At 40.8% G+C, this 13,846-nt stretch overlaps 1 protein-coding gene across 2 annotated transcripts in view; it reads right to left on the reverse strand.

Moving 5' to 3' along the window:
* The window catches only part of LOC130102438 (gastrula zinc finger protein XlCGF8.2DB-like), a 61,876-nt gene extending 49,272 nt beyond the window's left edge, over positions 1-12,604 (reverse strand). Inside the window, exons 1-2 of one of the 2 annotated variants that reach the window (XM_056268468.1) lie at positions 12,540-12,604; positions 11,820-11,927 (exon numbers count right to left, since the gene is read on the reverse strand). In XM_056268468.1, the coding sequence (XP_056124443.1) occupies positions 11,820-11,904 (85 nt within the window). In that variant the 5' untranslated portion in view covers positions 11,905-11,927; positions 12,540-12,604. Of the gene's footprint in view, positions 1-11,819; positions 11,960-12,539 lie in introns of those variants that run through there. The other variant, XM_056268469.1, reaches the window with a different exon arrangement.
* Positions 12,605-13,846: the final 1,242 nt, after the last annotated feature.

Below are 13,846 nucleotides of genomic sequence, written 5' to 3' on the forward strand. Positions count from 1 at the left end.
GCGTTGACCAGGTGTTCCCGTAGCGTAAGCTAGCTTACGCAATACGAGAGAACCTCTCGTAAGAGAACGAATCGGTTACCTAACGTAACCTCGGTTCTCTCTAGATGAGGGAACGAGTATTGCGTTCCTGGCCGTGCTTGTGCTACTAGCATTCTCGCTTCATTCTATGAAAACCAGAGTTTACAGCCTAGGACGCCAATATTATACTCTCTGACCACGTCAGACTCTCATTGGCCGAGAGTTCATTCGCGTCTCCTCATAGGCTTAAGCAGTTCCCTGTGAGCGAACCAATGAGCTGCTAGCTAGCCCGCTCATGGTCTGCTGCAGCTGAACTGCGTTGACAATGGATACAAAATTATAGGATAATTTTTTGGCTTCAATTTCTCAGAAAAGATTAATCTTTCCCGTAGCGTAAACTAGCTTACGCAATACTCGTTCCCTCATCTAAAGAGAAACGAGGTTACGTTAGGTAACCGATTCGTTTTCTCACGAGACCGCAGTGCATGCCCGGATGAGTGAGAAGAGGTGACTGACACAGGCTGCTCCACACAGCAACAGAGAGGGCTCGGCTGAGTGAAAAAACACTTAACTGCATCACTATTTTTGTTGAATGGATTTGTGTACCTTAACTGGGTTCCGGAGGCAGTTTATAACTTTCGGGAAGCGGAGTTTGATCGGGAGATTATTCCATTAAGCTGCATTATTGACGTCAGTCGGGTGCTCTCATGTTCGCTCTGTTAACGTTCGGTTTAAAAGGTTAAGAAAATGCTTGTGTAGTTGTGTCGAATTGTATGCACTTGTGGGAGTTATATAGTACGCAAACATACCCAGTCTCCCGGAAGTTCAGGGAATCTCCCGCATATTGATAGCGGCTCCCTGATGCCCGCAAATTAGTTCAAATCTCCTGTAAATCTAGAGCGCGCATGCGAGACAGAACTGCTTCAAACCGCGTAGCGCGCGCACGGCAGAGAGGGAGAGAGCGAGAGACCTTGCGTGTGTGCGTCATGAAAGCTAGTCACACACCCCAACCCGTCCTGGGAAAAACCCAAACTGGATTTTTACGCCTATTTTAAATTTTACTCGAATACAAATACGAATACAAATACTTTTCCCCCCTCAACAAATACAAATACAGATACAAATACCGGCTGCTTTGCACACCCCTAGCTGTAGAATGTCTGTTGGAGGACCAACACAATAAAGAGTTAACTTAGCAGATATTAATCTGAGTGTCTACTAATACTCTAATGAGAGTTAGTTGACATGTAGTTGCAAAGTTACTTATAGTTAACAGAATGTTCAAAAGGGACCATGAAAATAAAGTGTTACCCTCTATTTGAAAATAATTAATCATTTTTAAATAATTGGGGTGATTTTGTAGGAGAATGAATCTGCATAGGAAATAAACAAATTAAAAGTATAGATAAATACAATAAAAGAAAGATACAATTGAAATAAGCAGTGCTTTATTCTTTATTTTATTCTTTATTCTTTATTTCAAGGATAGCCCCTTGAGATGTACCATCTCATTTTCGAGGGGGTCCTTACAATAATGACAAACAAGACAAGATGATAAAGAGTAAATATTAGAGATAATTCCAAACACATAAGTACAAAGACACACACACACACACTCACACACACACACACACACACACACACACTCCAACAATGCTCCCTGAAACTAGCCCCCCACCCCCTCACCAGCCAATAATGCACAGACTATGCACAAACAAGGTATGAAAAAAAAGGAGAAAAAAGAAATATATATACATATATATATATATATATATATATACACACTCACCGGCCACTTTATTAGGTACCCCATGCTAGTAACGGGTTGGACCCCCTTTTGCCTTCAGAACTGCCTCAATTCTTCGTGGCATAGATTCAACAAGGTGCTGGAAGCATTCCTCAGGGAGTTTGGTCCATATTGACATGATGGCATCACACAGTTGCCGCAGATTTGTCGGCTGCACATCCATGATGCGAATCTCCCGTTCCACCACATCCCAAAGATGCTCTATTGGGTTGAGATCTGGTGACTGTGGAGGCCATTTTAGTACAGTGAACTCATTGTCATGTTCAAGAAACCAATTTGAAATGATTAGAGCTTTGTGACATGGTGGAAGTAGCCATCAGAGGATGGGTACATGGTGGCCATAAAGGGATGGACATGGTCAGAAACAATGCTCAGGTAGGCCGTGGCATTTAAACGATGCCCAATTGGCACTAAGGGGCCTAAAGTGTGCCAGGAAAACATCCCCCACACCATTACACCACCACCACCAGCCTGCACAGTGGTAACAAGGCATGATGGTTCCATGTTCTCATTCTGTTTACGCCAAATTCTGACTCTAACATCTGAATGTCTCAACAGAAATCGAGACTCATCAGACCAGGCAACATTTTTCCAGTCTTCAACTGTTCAATTTTGGTGAGCTCTTGCAAATTGTAGCCTCTTTTTCCTATTTGTAGTGGAGATGAGTGGTACCCGGTGGAGTCTTCTGCTGTTGTAGCCCATCCGCCTCAAGGTTGTGCGTGTTGTGGCTTCACAAATGCTTTGCTGCATACCTCGGTTGTAACGAGTGGTTATTTCAGTCACTGTTGCCCTTCTATCAGCTCGAACCAGTCTGGCCATTCTCCTCTGACCTCTGGCATCAACAAGGCATTTCCGCCCACAGAACTGCCGCTCACTGGATGTTTTTTCTTTTTCGGACCATTCTCTGTAAACCCTAGAGATGGTTGTGCGTGAAAATCCCAGTAGATTAGCAGTTTCTGAAATACTCAGACCAGCCCTTCTGGCACCAACAATCATGGCACGTTCAAAGTCACTCAAATCAACTTTCTTCCCCATACTGATGCTCGGTTTGCACTGCAGGAGATTGTCTTGACCATGTCTACATGCACTGAGTTGCCGCCATGTGATTGGCTGCTTAGAAATTAAGTGTTAACGAGCAGTTGGACAGGTGTACCTAATAAAGTGGCCGGTGAGTGTATATATATATATATATATATATATATATATATATACATATATACATATCCACATAAATTTATGCTTTATGTTTTTCAGGTAAATCTAACAGTATTCAGGTACAGAAATTGAACAATCAAATGTAAAATAACAGTCTTCACTGTATAAATTAAATACAACCAATATAATTAATTACCATAATTAATATAATTTATCTTTTAAAAACATGTGCAAATGATAAACTTTCACTCTCTGATGGTTAAACTTTGCAAGTAATGATATCGTTCAGCCCTAATCTGAAGTGTCTCAGTTGAAAGAAATAATTCATTATTTATCGGATTTAATATATCGGCCAAATTCTCCTACCGGATTGATAAAGATAATATTATAAATGAACATTTATCAGCTGATACTGATATGGTGGCCAATGTATCGCGCATCCCTAATGTCAGATACACTTTTTCCAAACTTTCCACTACTCACTGCTCGCAAAACAATAAATCAGAGTGCATTTGAACTAAAGAAAGCAGATTGTTAAAAAATATATACGTTCAGGGCAAAAAGCAAAACATAACCTCTAAATATATCTGCATAAGTCCACGCTCGCTCTGTCTGAGGGGGAAACTCAATTACTAACGTAAACCTTGGCTCCCTGAGAATAGGGAACAAGTATTGTGTAGCTAATACGCAATGGGGAAACTCCTTTCCTCAAGAAATATTGAAGCCTATACAGTGGCATAACAAGCCAACACCGGGCCCTTATGCAGGATTATCAAGGCGGGCCCCCCTACTACAACACGTGATGACGCAATGTCCACGAGTAGGCTACCATGAATAGGACAGGATAGGATCATACACAGTATATAAGAGGTGACTGACAAAATCAGGAGTAGCCTAACCATAACACATAACACACGGCGAACACACAGAGCGTCTACCATGCCCATTGGCTGTGCTGCGGCAACTGCACATCCTATGATGTGCGAACTAATCAGTTGACTTGGCGCCATAGCACATCAGAGCGCGCCAAAATGGGCGTGGCTTAACAAGCCCCTATTTTCGCCATATGACAGGTTCAAATCGACTGAAGCGACAAACACTGACAGATTGCAATAGTGCAGCAGCCTATGCAATACTCGTTCCCTACTCTCAGGGAACCAAGGTTACGTTAGTAACCGAGTACGCTCCCTTTCGAGAACGGTCACTTCGTATTGCGTAGCTAATAGTCAAGTCAAGTCACCTTTATTTATATAGCGCTTTTTACAATACAGATTGTATCAAAGCAGCTTCACAGTGATAACATGAAACTAATACAACATTTTTGAATGTTGAAGTTTGTTTCTAGAAGAAAATTGCGTCAACGTCCACCTTAAGTAAGGCAGATATATAATATTGTTGAATATTAAATGTCCCCAACGAAGCAAGCCATAAATTCATGTATGTCGGTGACAGACCGCATCCAACTTCCCTGCGGCTTGGCAATGACATTGTAGAGCCTGTCAAGAACTTTGTGTATCTGGGATCCTTAGTGACAGACAACGGGGACCTAAAACCAGAGATTACCCGCAGAAGAGCCCTGGCTGCGTCAGCCCTGCAGTCTCTCTGGAAACCACTCTGGCGGCACCAGACCATCTCACGAAAGACGAAGCTCCGGATTTACAACTCAGCAGTACTCTCCATCCTGCCTTATGGCTCGGAGACTTGGCCCTTAAATAAGATACTGACTGCAAGATTAGATGGCTTTGATAGCAGGGCCCTCAGGACCGTCGAGAACATCAGGTGGCCCCAGCGGGTTTCCAATCAAGTGCTAAGAGCCCGCAACGTCGCACCCGCTGGTTCGGCCATGTCCTCCGTCTCCCTCCTGACCATCCAACGACAGCCATTCTCCAGTTTGATCCGAGGGCCGCAGGCTGGAGACGACCACGAGGTAAACCCCGCACCCGATGGCTCGACGTCCTTGCGGGCGACCTCCAACAACATGGAGTTGCTGTGGAGGATGTAGAGCAGCTGGCACAAGACCGTCAGCACTGGAAACTAGGGATGTAACGATTCACTCATCTCACGATGCGATACGATTCACGATACTGGTTTCACGATACGATTTTCTCACGATTTTTTCAACAAATGAGATTTAAGACAAAAGTGTCCCTTTTATTATTTTTCAGACAAAATGCTGCTCATTTCTTTTTAATTTAAAATATATTTGTCAAATAATAAATCTACATTAAAAAAATTCCCGTCAAGGTTGTTTCAACTCAGTCTTTCTGTCTGTTTGGTCAAGAGGCTGGACACTGGTACCTTCGCACACTATGTAAAAGACTGTAAAATTAGTACCAGATTGACAGGGGTTTTACATTGTAGCTAATAGAGCCCGACCGATATATCGGCGGGCCGATATTATCGGCCGATTTTAGGCATTTTCCTAACTATCGGTATCGGCATTTATAATGGCCGATAAATGAATATTTAAAAAAATGCGGGTGCGGTGATTCATGTAAGGGTGGCGCTGCCAATAAAGCATCTAAAAGCTGTCACGAGAACTGGCAAAAGTAATGATTATGAATACAACAAATATAGCAAGGAGACATTTTTATTGTTTATTAATAAACAAGTGTTTTCAGTCAGTGTCAGCCAAAGATGAAGTTGACGATGCTGACTCGCGATCTTCAGTGAACGCGTGCCAGAGAGAAATGCACATTTCATTCGATTACATGAGTCTGTCTGTCTTTCGTTTTGAATTGTTCTGTTTAAAAGCAGACATTTCAATATAGATATATTTCAATTCTCAGGTCTATACGCTGAGTTTCGGTTCATGAGACGAGCTCCAGTTCACCCGCAGGCGCCTCCGTGTCGAGATTATCTATCGTCTGCTAAATTTACTTCTTATAAATTAAATCCAGACAAATGGTTGATGAAACATTGATTAAAATTAAGATACAATTAATACAAAACGAAATTCACTTTGAAACGAAAGGTTTTGTGCTTTCTGTTTGATGTCTATGTGAAAGTTTCAAAGCATATTTTAGTGCCGCTTTCAGAGCGCTCACGTCCGTAGTGCTGAACTGTCGCGTCTGTAACATTGTTTTTCCTTAATGCGAACACGAAAAATAAATAAAATGAATATTTTATGTAGCCTGTGGAGACTGAGAGCCAACCCTTCTTCATCCGGTGGGTAGTAGCCTACTTGTGATTTGCGCAGTGTAATTCACAGAATTGATTTCTCTGCTACAGCCTCTGTCACGTATTGTGTGAGCTTGTGACTATTGCAAAGCGCGCAGCTGAGAAGTCCTGATTATATTGTCTGCTATATTTAGGCCTACTTCTTATTTATTAAGGCAATTGGTTGATGAAACATTGATTAAAATGCGTGGCGCGAGCGATCTCCGACAGTAAACTGATTCTGCTTTGTCTCGGGTAAACAGCTGTTGTGACGCGAGCAGTAACGGCCGCGTCCGGTGTAGACACCGTGTTAAAAGCTCATTCTGCCTATAACGCTACGCTACAACATCAAGCAATATTCCAATAATTTATATAATTATAACACTTTATATAGGGCCATTTTGCATTAAGAGTAGCCTAGTTTCACGTTTAGTACATTTTGCTTACTAATTATTTAAAATAGTATAAAAGTACTGTACATATGTAATTAAAAACGTTTTCATTATGATATTATTAATTTTACTTTAGTAAAAAGATCTGAGTTCTTCCTCCACTGGTAGAGATTAGAGGAATTAAGAGTAAAAATAGAAGATAATAAGGTTTTGTCAGTGACACTTTTTATATATTTATTGATACAAGTTATGACTAAATTAAAAGACAAAGTCGTTAGTGAAGATTATGCAACAGTATTAGAATATAATATAATATAACATGCAATGCAAACTAGTTTGGTTCCAGCTCAGCTGTATAATTCTCATTCTATCATTCCCCCTGCCTCCATTACATATCTGTGTCACACAAGTGTTTGATCACCACATTTGAGTGATCATTGCAAAACGTGTTTATAAAATATATTTATTCTGTTTATACTGTGTAAAGTACCCATCAAAAGTTTGTACACACCAATAGGAAAGTGTCCAAACTTTTGACTGGTATACTGTACTATAATACACATAAATAATATTGCTACTGTATTATAATATACACATAAATAATATCGGCCGATATATCGGTATCAGGCTTTTTTTACTCCCTAATATCGGTATCGGCATCGGCCCCCAAAAATCCATATCGGTCGGGCTCTAGTAGCTAATAAAGGCAAGATTCTAATTTTGTTATAATTTGTATCATTACACTAGTAAGAGTTAAAAAAACACATTAAGAGAAAGAGATAGTAAAATAAATACAACACCTGGTTGCCACGGAAACACTGATGCACCTTGTGATCTCCGTGGCTCTCGCAATTGTCGTATTAATGACTTTTACATGAAAACAGAGGTGACTGGTGCTTCTCACGGTGGTGATTATTAGTCTACGGAAAGTCAAAATGCCGCCACACCTCCGATTTGAATGAGTTAACGTCAACATACGCTTGCCGTCGCCATGTCTACTGTTTGACGGCGCGTGCACACCAGTCTATGGCACACACTGGCGCGGCGCAAGCGGAGCAAACCGAGCGTTTTCAGTTCATTCCTATGGAAGTTGAGCTGGGCTCACACAAGATCAAGTTCCATGAATGAAGTGAAAACACTCGCTAGCTTCACGCCAGTGTGTGCTCGCTGCTATTGTGCCGGTAAAGCGAGGTTCACAACTTCACAGTAGGCTTTACAGTAAACGCGCCTGCTGTTTAAAACGTGTATCGCGATTCGTTTCACATTTCAACCGACTTGAATCGTCACACATTTTTATCAATTTTCAACCGGTTGCGAGTGAATCGTTACATCCCTACTGGAAACAACTGGTTCATCTGGTCGGCTCCACGCACAGGGATGGGACGAATAAAACATTGGGAGAAGCCAGACTCAGTCGGAGGGCCAGTTCTCCTCTGGCCAACGAAGGAACAGTGTATGATTCGGGCAGCATTACAAGTTCAAGTCAGATTGGATCGGAACATTTAGAGTATTTATCCATTTCCATCTGGTTGGAAGTCGAAGTAATCACGCCGGTATGGAGACGAGTTGTTGAGCCGACGGCCGTCGTGTCGATGAGGCCTTCACAGGGCTGATGAGGCTGGCACTTCAGGATGAGTTGGGATGGGTCCAGGCGCAGGTCCACCATAGAGGGTCCCTCGGGATAAACAGAGAGACTAATATTAGCGTAGACGCCATCCTTCTTATGATGTACCAAGTACATCAGGATTTACGGGACGTGTTCCCGGTAATACGCAGTGGGGAGGCAATGTAACACGCCGCACTATCAGCAACTGGCTCTAGACCAACTGGAGCCTAGGGAAGCCTCCTGAGGCTCACAGAAACAAGCCATTACAAACCCTCACAAGGACAGAGACCGCGTAAAGAGAGATAGCCGCGTGCACATCAACCGCACACTTCTTCCGTCGCGGGTCAATGAAGGAAGAAAGCGGGGGAAACCCGTGAGTTAGAACAGTTTCAGTGCACGCTTTAAACAATCAGCAAATCAATCACTTTATTTATAAAGCACAATTAAGCACAACTTCCGTTGACCAATGTGCTGTACAGAGTGCAGGAGTTAAAAAATAAATAAACCATAGCAAGATAAAAGACAAGGACAAACGGGACAACCGCATCTACATTCATTCTGTATAAGACAGATCAAATAAAAAAGTCTTTAACCTCACTTTAAAAATGGACAGGGTGGGTGCAGTTCCAATTTCAAGAGGGAGATTGTTCCAAAGTCTTGGAGCAGCAATAGAAAATGCTTCATCTCCTCTAGTTTTAAATATCGATCTAGGAACCACTAAGAGGCCTAAGTTCGCAGACCTAAGAGCTCTTGTAGGTTGATGGACTGTCAGCAGATCAGAAAGGTAAGACGGAGCTAACCCATTTAATGACTTAAAAACTAATAGCAGAATTTTACATTTAATTCTGTGACACACCGGCAGCCAGTGAAGTGACTGAAGGACAGGAGTTATATGTTCCCGTTTACGGACTCCTGTCAAAACTCTGGCAGCAGCATTCTGGACTATCTGAAGGCGGTTTATGGATGATTGACTGATCCCCAAATAAAGCGAATTGCAATTATCCAGCCTTATAGTGATAAAACCATGTATAACTTTTTTTAAATTTGAGAATAAAAGGAAAGTCTTGTTTTTACCAGGGTTTGAAGCTGGTAAAAGCTTGCCTTCACAACTTGATTTACCTGTCTATCAAGCTTTAGGGCACTATCCAATACCAAACCCAAGTTTTTAACATATGGCTTAGCATAAGGTTCCAGAGCACCAAGATTTACATTTGTTGTGTTATGTACACTAAAAGATGTAAACACCATAACCTCAGTCTTACTTTCATTCAGACTTAAAAGATTCAGCGACATCCATGCTTTAACATCCTCAAGGCAGGCAGCCATCTGTTCTAAACTATTTTTATGTTTAAGAGGAAATATATATTTGTGTGTCGTCTGCATAACAGTGATAACTTAAGTCATATTTTCTGTGGAGCCTTGAGGAATTCCACACGTCAGCTTTATGGAAGAAGATCGATAGTTACCATAGTTAACTGAAAACCTCCTGTTTGTTAGATAAGACTGAAACCAATGTAAGACTGGGCCTCTGATGCCCACTATGTGTTCTAAATGAGACAGCGGGACATTATGGTCTACCGTGTCGAATGTAGCACTTAAGTCCAGAAGTACCAATGCTACTGAGTCTCCAGATTCAGTGGCTAAAAAAATGTCATTGAGCACTTTTACAAGAGCCGTTTCAGTAGAGCTTTACAGCGGGGCCTGATGTAAAAGGTCTCTCAATGTAGAATGTGAGTCACGCGGGGCGGGGCCGGCGTGGGCTCACTTGTTTTTGAACGCTCGTTGATACTCTAACCCCGCCGTTGTGAAACGGGAGGGTGCGAGGGTGCAGTGTGGGGGGATGGGGGGATGGGGGATGGGGGGTGCAAGCATGATTGTGTCCGAGTCACGGAGAGGGCTCTGCGTGACGTGCAGAAGGGGAAGATGCGGTAGCTCTCTTGTACTGTAGAGAGAGCTAACCGCGCGCACATCTGACCGCACGCTTCTTCCGTCGCGGATACAGTGTTCTGGTGTGACTCGCACAGTCTTCACACGGACGCGCGCTTCAATCGGTTGCGGAGAGACTCTATAGGGGATAATAGTCGGATCTATGTATTTATTTACATGAAAATTCTCACCACTAACAACATATATTAGATCTCATTAAACGACAAATTAAACACAATGTACTATTGTATACTATGTAACACGTCACACTCTGCGTGAGTGGTATTTACGACAGTAACGTTAAATACAAGTACTCCACAGTGACTCTAGGGGTCGCTGTTTGACAAAAATGGAATTCCTGCATTCCTGTGTGCCTTTAAAGGGATATTCATCCAAAATTAATGTTCTCTCATCATTTACATATACCATCCCAGATGTGTATGATTTCCTTTCTTCGGATCAACACAGAGATTTATAATCCATATAAATAATACATCTAATGCAAGTGTACAGGTCCTCTAAAGATCATGCGGAAACACTTTATTTCCAATTGTCTGGTCATGTGACCTCAACATGTCTATCCACATGAGAAGACCCTCTCCATGTCAAATAAAACCGCTTTAATTAGGACACTCATATGACATTCTTCAGAAATATCATTCATTTCTGTAGATCATTTTAAAACAGCACAAGGTTACTTTTCAACCTTCTTAATATATTTCCAAGTCTCTTGTGATGGTACATCGACTTACAATAGGTTGAATGACACGTCTGCCATAGCCTGACGGGGTCTGTAGCGTTTTTAATCGTACTTTTAAACTTCGGGTTTCGGGTAGTAACCGGCGAACAAAGAGAACTACAAAATTCGACTGCTTTACGGCATATACGTCACTTCCACCACCACTTCCTTAAAATCGGACGTGCGAGCCAAATGTTATAGTCATGGCCGAAGCAGCACAGAAAAACAAGAAAGCAAAGGTTTTATCGGAGCAAAGCAAAAAGAGAAAAAGAGAAAGTGATCGCGTTAAAGGCAGAAAGAGGATTAACATTGGGCCAGCCTTTTCTCGATGGCGTGAGCTGAAGGAGGAGGAGGGGTGCCCGACCGATGCGGACTTGGCAAAAAAAAAAATCAAATGAAAGCCTATGTCTAAACGGCGTGTACAAGTTTGGTAGGGGCTACATTCTTGCAAGTACATATATAAGATGTACAAAATCATATTTTAGGATACCTAGCATGTCTGTGATATTTGTTTATTTGTCTCGCCTCAAGCTATAATGCAAATCGATTTGTAAAATTTGCAGATTCATTTATGGTAGCTTGATATTATAATATAGACGATATATGGTTATTATCAACCACTCAAACATTGCATTGAAGTATCATATAGATTCAGTAAAACGGTAACCAATTGACTAGGCTACTATAATGACGCTGGCTTGTAAACGTGATCATCGCGATCATTTGTCGTTAGAAAAAAAATAAAAAACCCATGAAATTATATTCATATGACATGCTGAAATATATGCCACTGTACCTGGGATGAAGACATTTCACACGCGACGCAAGCAGAACACCTGCATGTGACCTCCTCCTACAGTGTTCAGGGCTATCCTGGTTGTCAACAATTGCACGTGCATGTAGGATGACAGAGTTTACGACAGTAGTAGAGGACAATACTGTTTCCCAACTGTAGGGGGACCCCACCCCGAGAGCAAAAGTTCCCTGATGTTATAATAAGGACTGAATGAAACTAACCTGTTTGTTCCTCAGTATCTTCATGTTTCACGCTGAACACTTCTTCAATCTTTATGTCTTCACTCTCCTGTTTAATCAACGCCATCTTTATAATAGCGTCACGTGGATCTCAGATGTTTCTCCAGTTTTCCTGTGTTTGGACAAATTTGTCATGTTTAAGATGAGAATAATTAACAGAAAGAGAAATAAATCCACAGTAAATCTCTGTGTGCGTCTCAATCAGCTGTAGTTCAGTAGTTCAGCGCACTGGTGAGGAGTCAGTCAGAGAGAGAGTTCATGGACTTAAATCAACTGACCAGACAAAAATCACTCAACAAGCACTACAATAAAATAACAAATTATACAGACACTTAATAATTAATGTTTTGTAGGTTTAACAGATTACATCGTGATGAAAACATTTGCAATTCATTAGAGTTATCACTATTAATAATAATATTTGTTTCGTTGTATTTTTCACTTTTAAGCAACAAGATTCAAGCGCTTTGAATCAGTGAGTCATTTGACAAAGCATTAGATTTAATTGACTCCGTTTCTCCATCACCACTTTCCCAAACCCGAATTCGTGTTTACGATCAACTGATACACGATAGTAATCGAAACGAAATGAGACGTGCAACTTTTCTGTAACTCATATTCAAATACGCTATAGGCTACTCACACAAAAACTCAATATTGTTACATTAAGCATTTTACAAATATGTTTACATGGCCACATACCTCTTGTTAAAACGATCAAATCGATGTGTATCGATTTAAAAACTTTAAATGCTTAAAACCACAAACCTTCCTTCAGTCTTATCACAACAGCTGCAGGAGCACGACGCAGCTTTATGATGTCATATCGCCAGACCAAAATAAAAGTCCTGTTCAATCTGCTGTCCAATATCCAGATTCCATCAGAGGTGTCAAAAGTATTCACATTCATTACTCGGGTAGAAGAATAGATACTTGGGTTTTAAAAGACTTCTCTAGAAGTTGAAGTATCAACTCAAGCTTTTTACTAAAGTAAAAGTGTAAAAATACTGGTTTCAAAACTACTTAAAGTATAAAAGTAAAAGTAATGTAAGGGGGAAAATGATGCCAGGACAAAAGCTTAGGCCGCGCCACAGGGGCCTACAGTGCACTACCACCTACTCAAAAAAAAAAAAAAAAAAATTCTGAAGGCCATAATGACTATAATGTTATATTAAAATGTTAATGTTGAAAAATTTGGGACGCATTAGCCTACCTGTTTCAGCCGCATATATGCCCATAGAAAATGAATTTCAGTTTTATTTCAATTTTAGTACATTGCAAATACATTAAAGAACCATATACCATTAAAGGTCCATCCACTGTCTGGTTATCGACATTCTTCAAAATATCTTCTTTTGTGTTCAGCAGAAGAAAGAAACTGGTTTGAAACAACTTGAGAGTGAGTAAATGATGACAGAATTTTTAAATAAGTGAACTATCCCTTTAACAGAAATTAAAAGGTTGGCATATATGTTTCACATCAATACTGTCAAGTGTCACTTGTGGCCTTTACTCTGAGACATGTTTTCAGTGTCCTAAGTGCTGAAACTTCTTTCAGTCCAGCTGATGAGACTGGGAGGACAAGGGTTTCAACTTGATCAAACAGGCCTCTCATTTTAACAAGACCAAGCAATGTTATTTTTTTCATGTTTTATGGGGACTTTTCATAGACATAATAATTTTTATACTGTACAAACTGTGTATTCTAACCCTACCTAATCACAGAAAACTTTCAAAATTTTCAAAAAACATCACTTAGTCTGATTTATAAGCTGTTTTCCAAAAAAAAAAAAAAAAAAAAATCACCACAAGGATTTCGGATATTGCCATCTTTGTGGGGACATTTTGACCCTATAATGTAGGGTTGCACACACACACACACACACAGCGGAATGATAAGAGCTATGTCTCTGGAACCATACAGAGAGCTGATTTATAGGCTAATGATAATAAATGTGTCTGAAAAAATAACAAGGCATTTTAACCGTTTATTAATAAACTAGTGTTTT

The sequence above is a fragment of the Rhinichthys klamathensis genome, unplaced genomic scaffold, assembly GCF_029890125.1.
Source record: "Rhinichthys klamathensis goyatoka isolate OS25496 unplaced genomic scaffold, OSU_Roscu_1.1 h1tg000272l_1, whole genome shotgun sequence".
Lineage (NCBI taxonomy): Eukaryota > Metazoa > Chordata > Actinopteri > Cypriniformes > Leuciscidae > Rhinichthys > Rhinichthys klamathensis.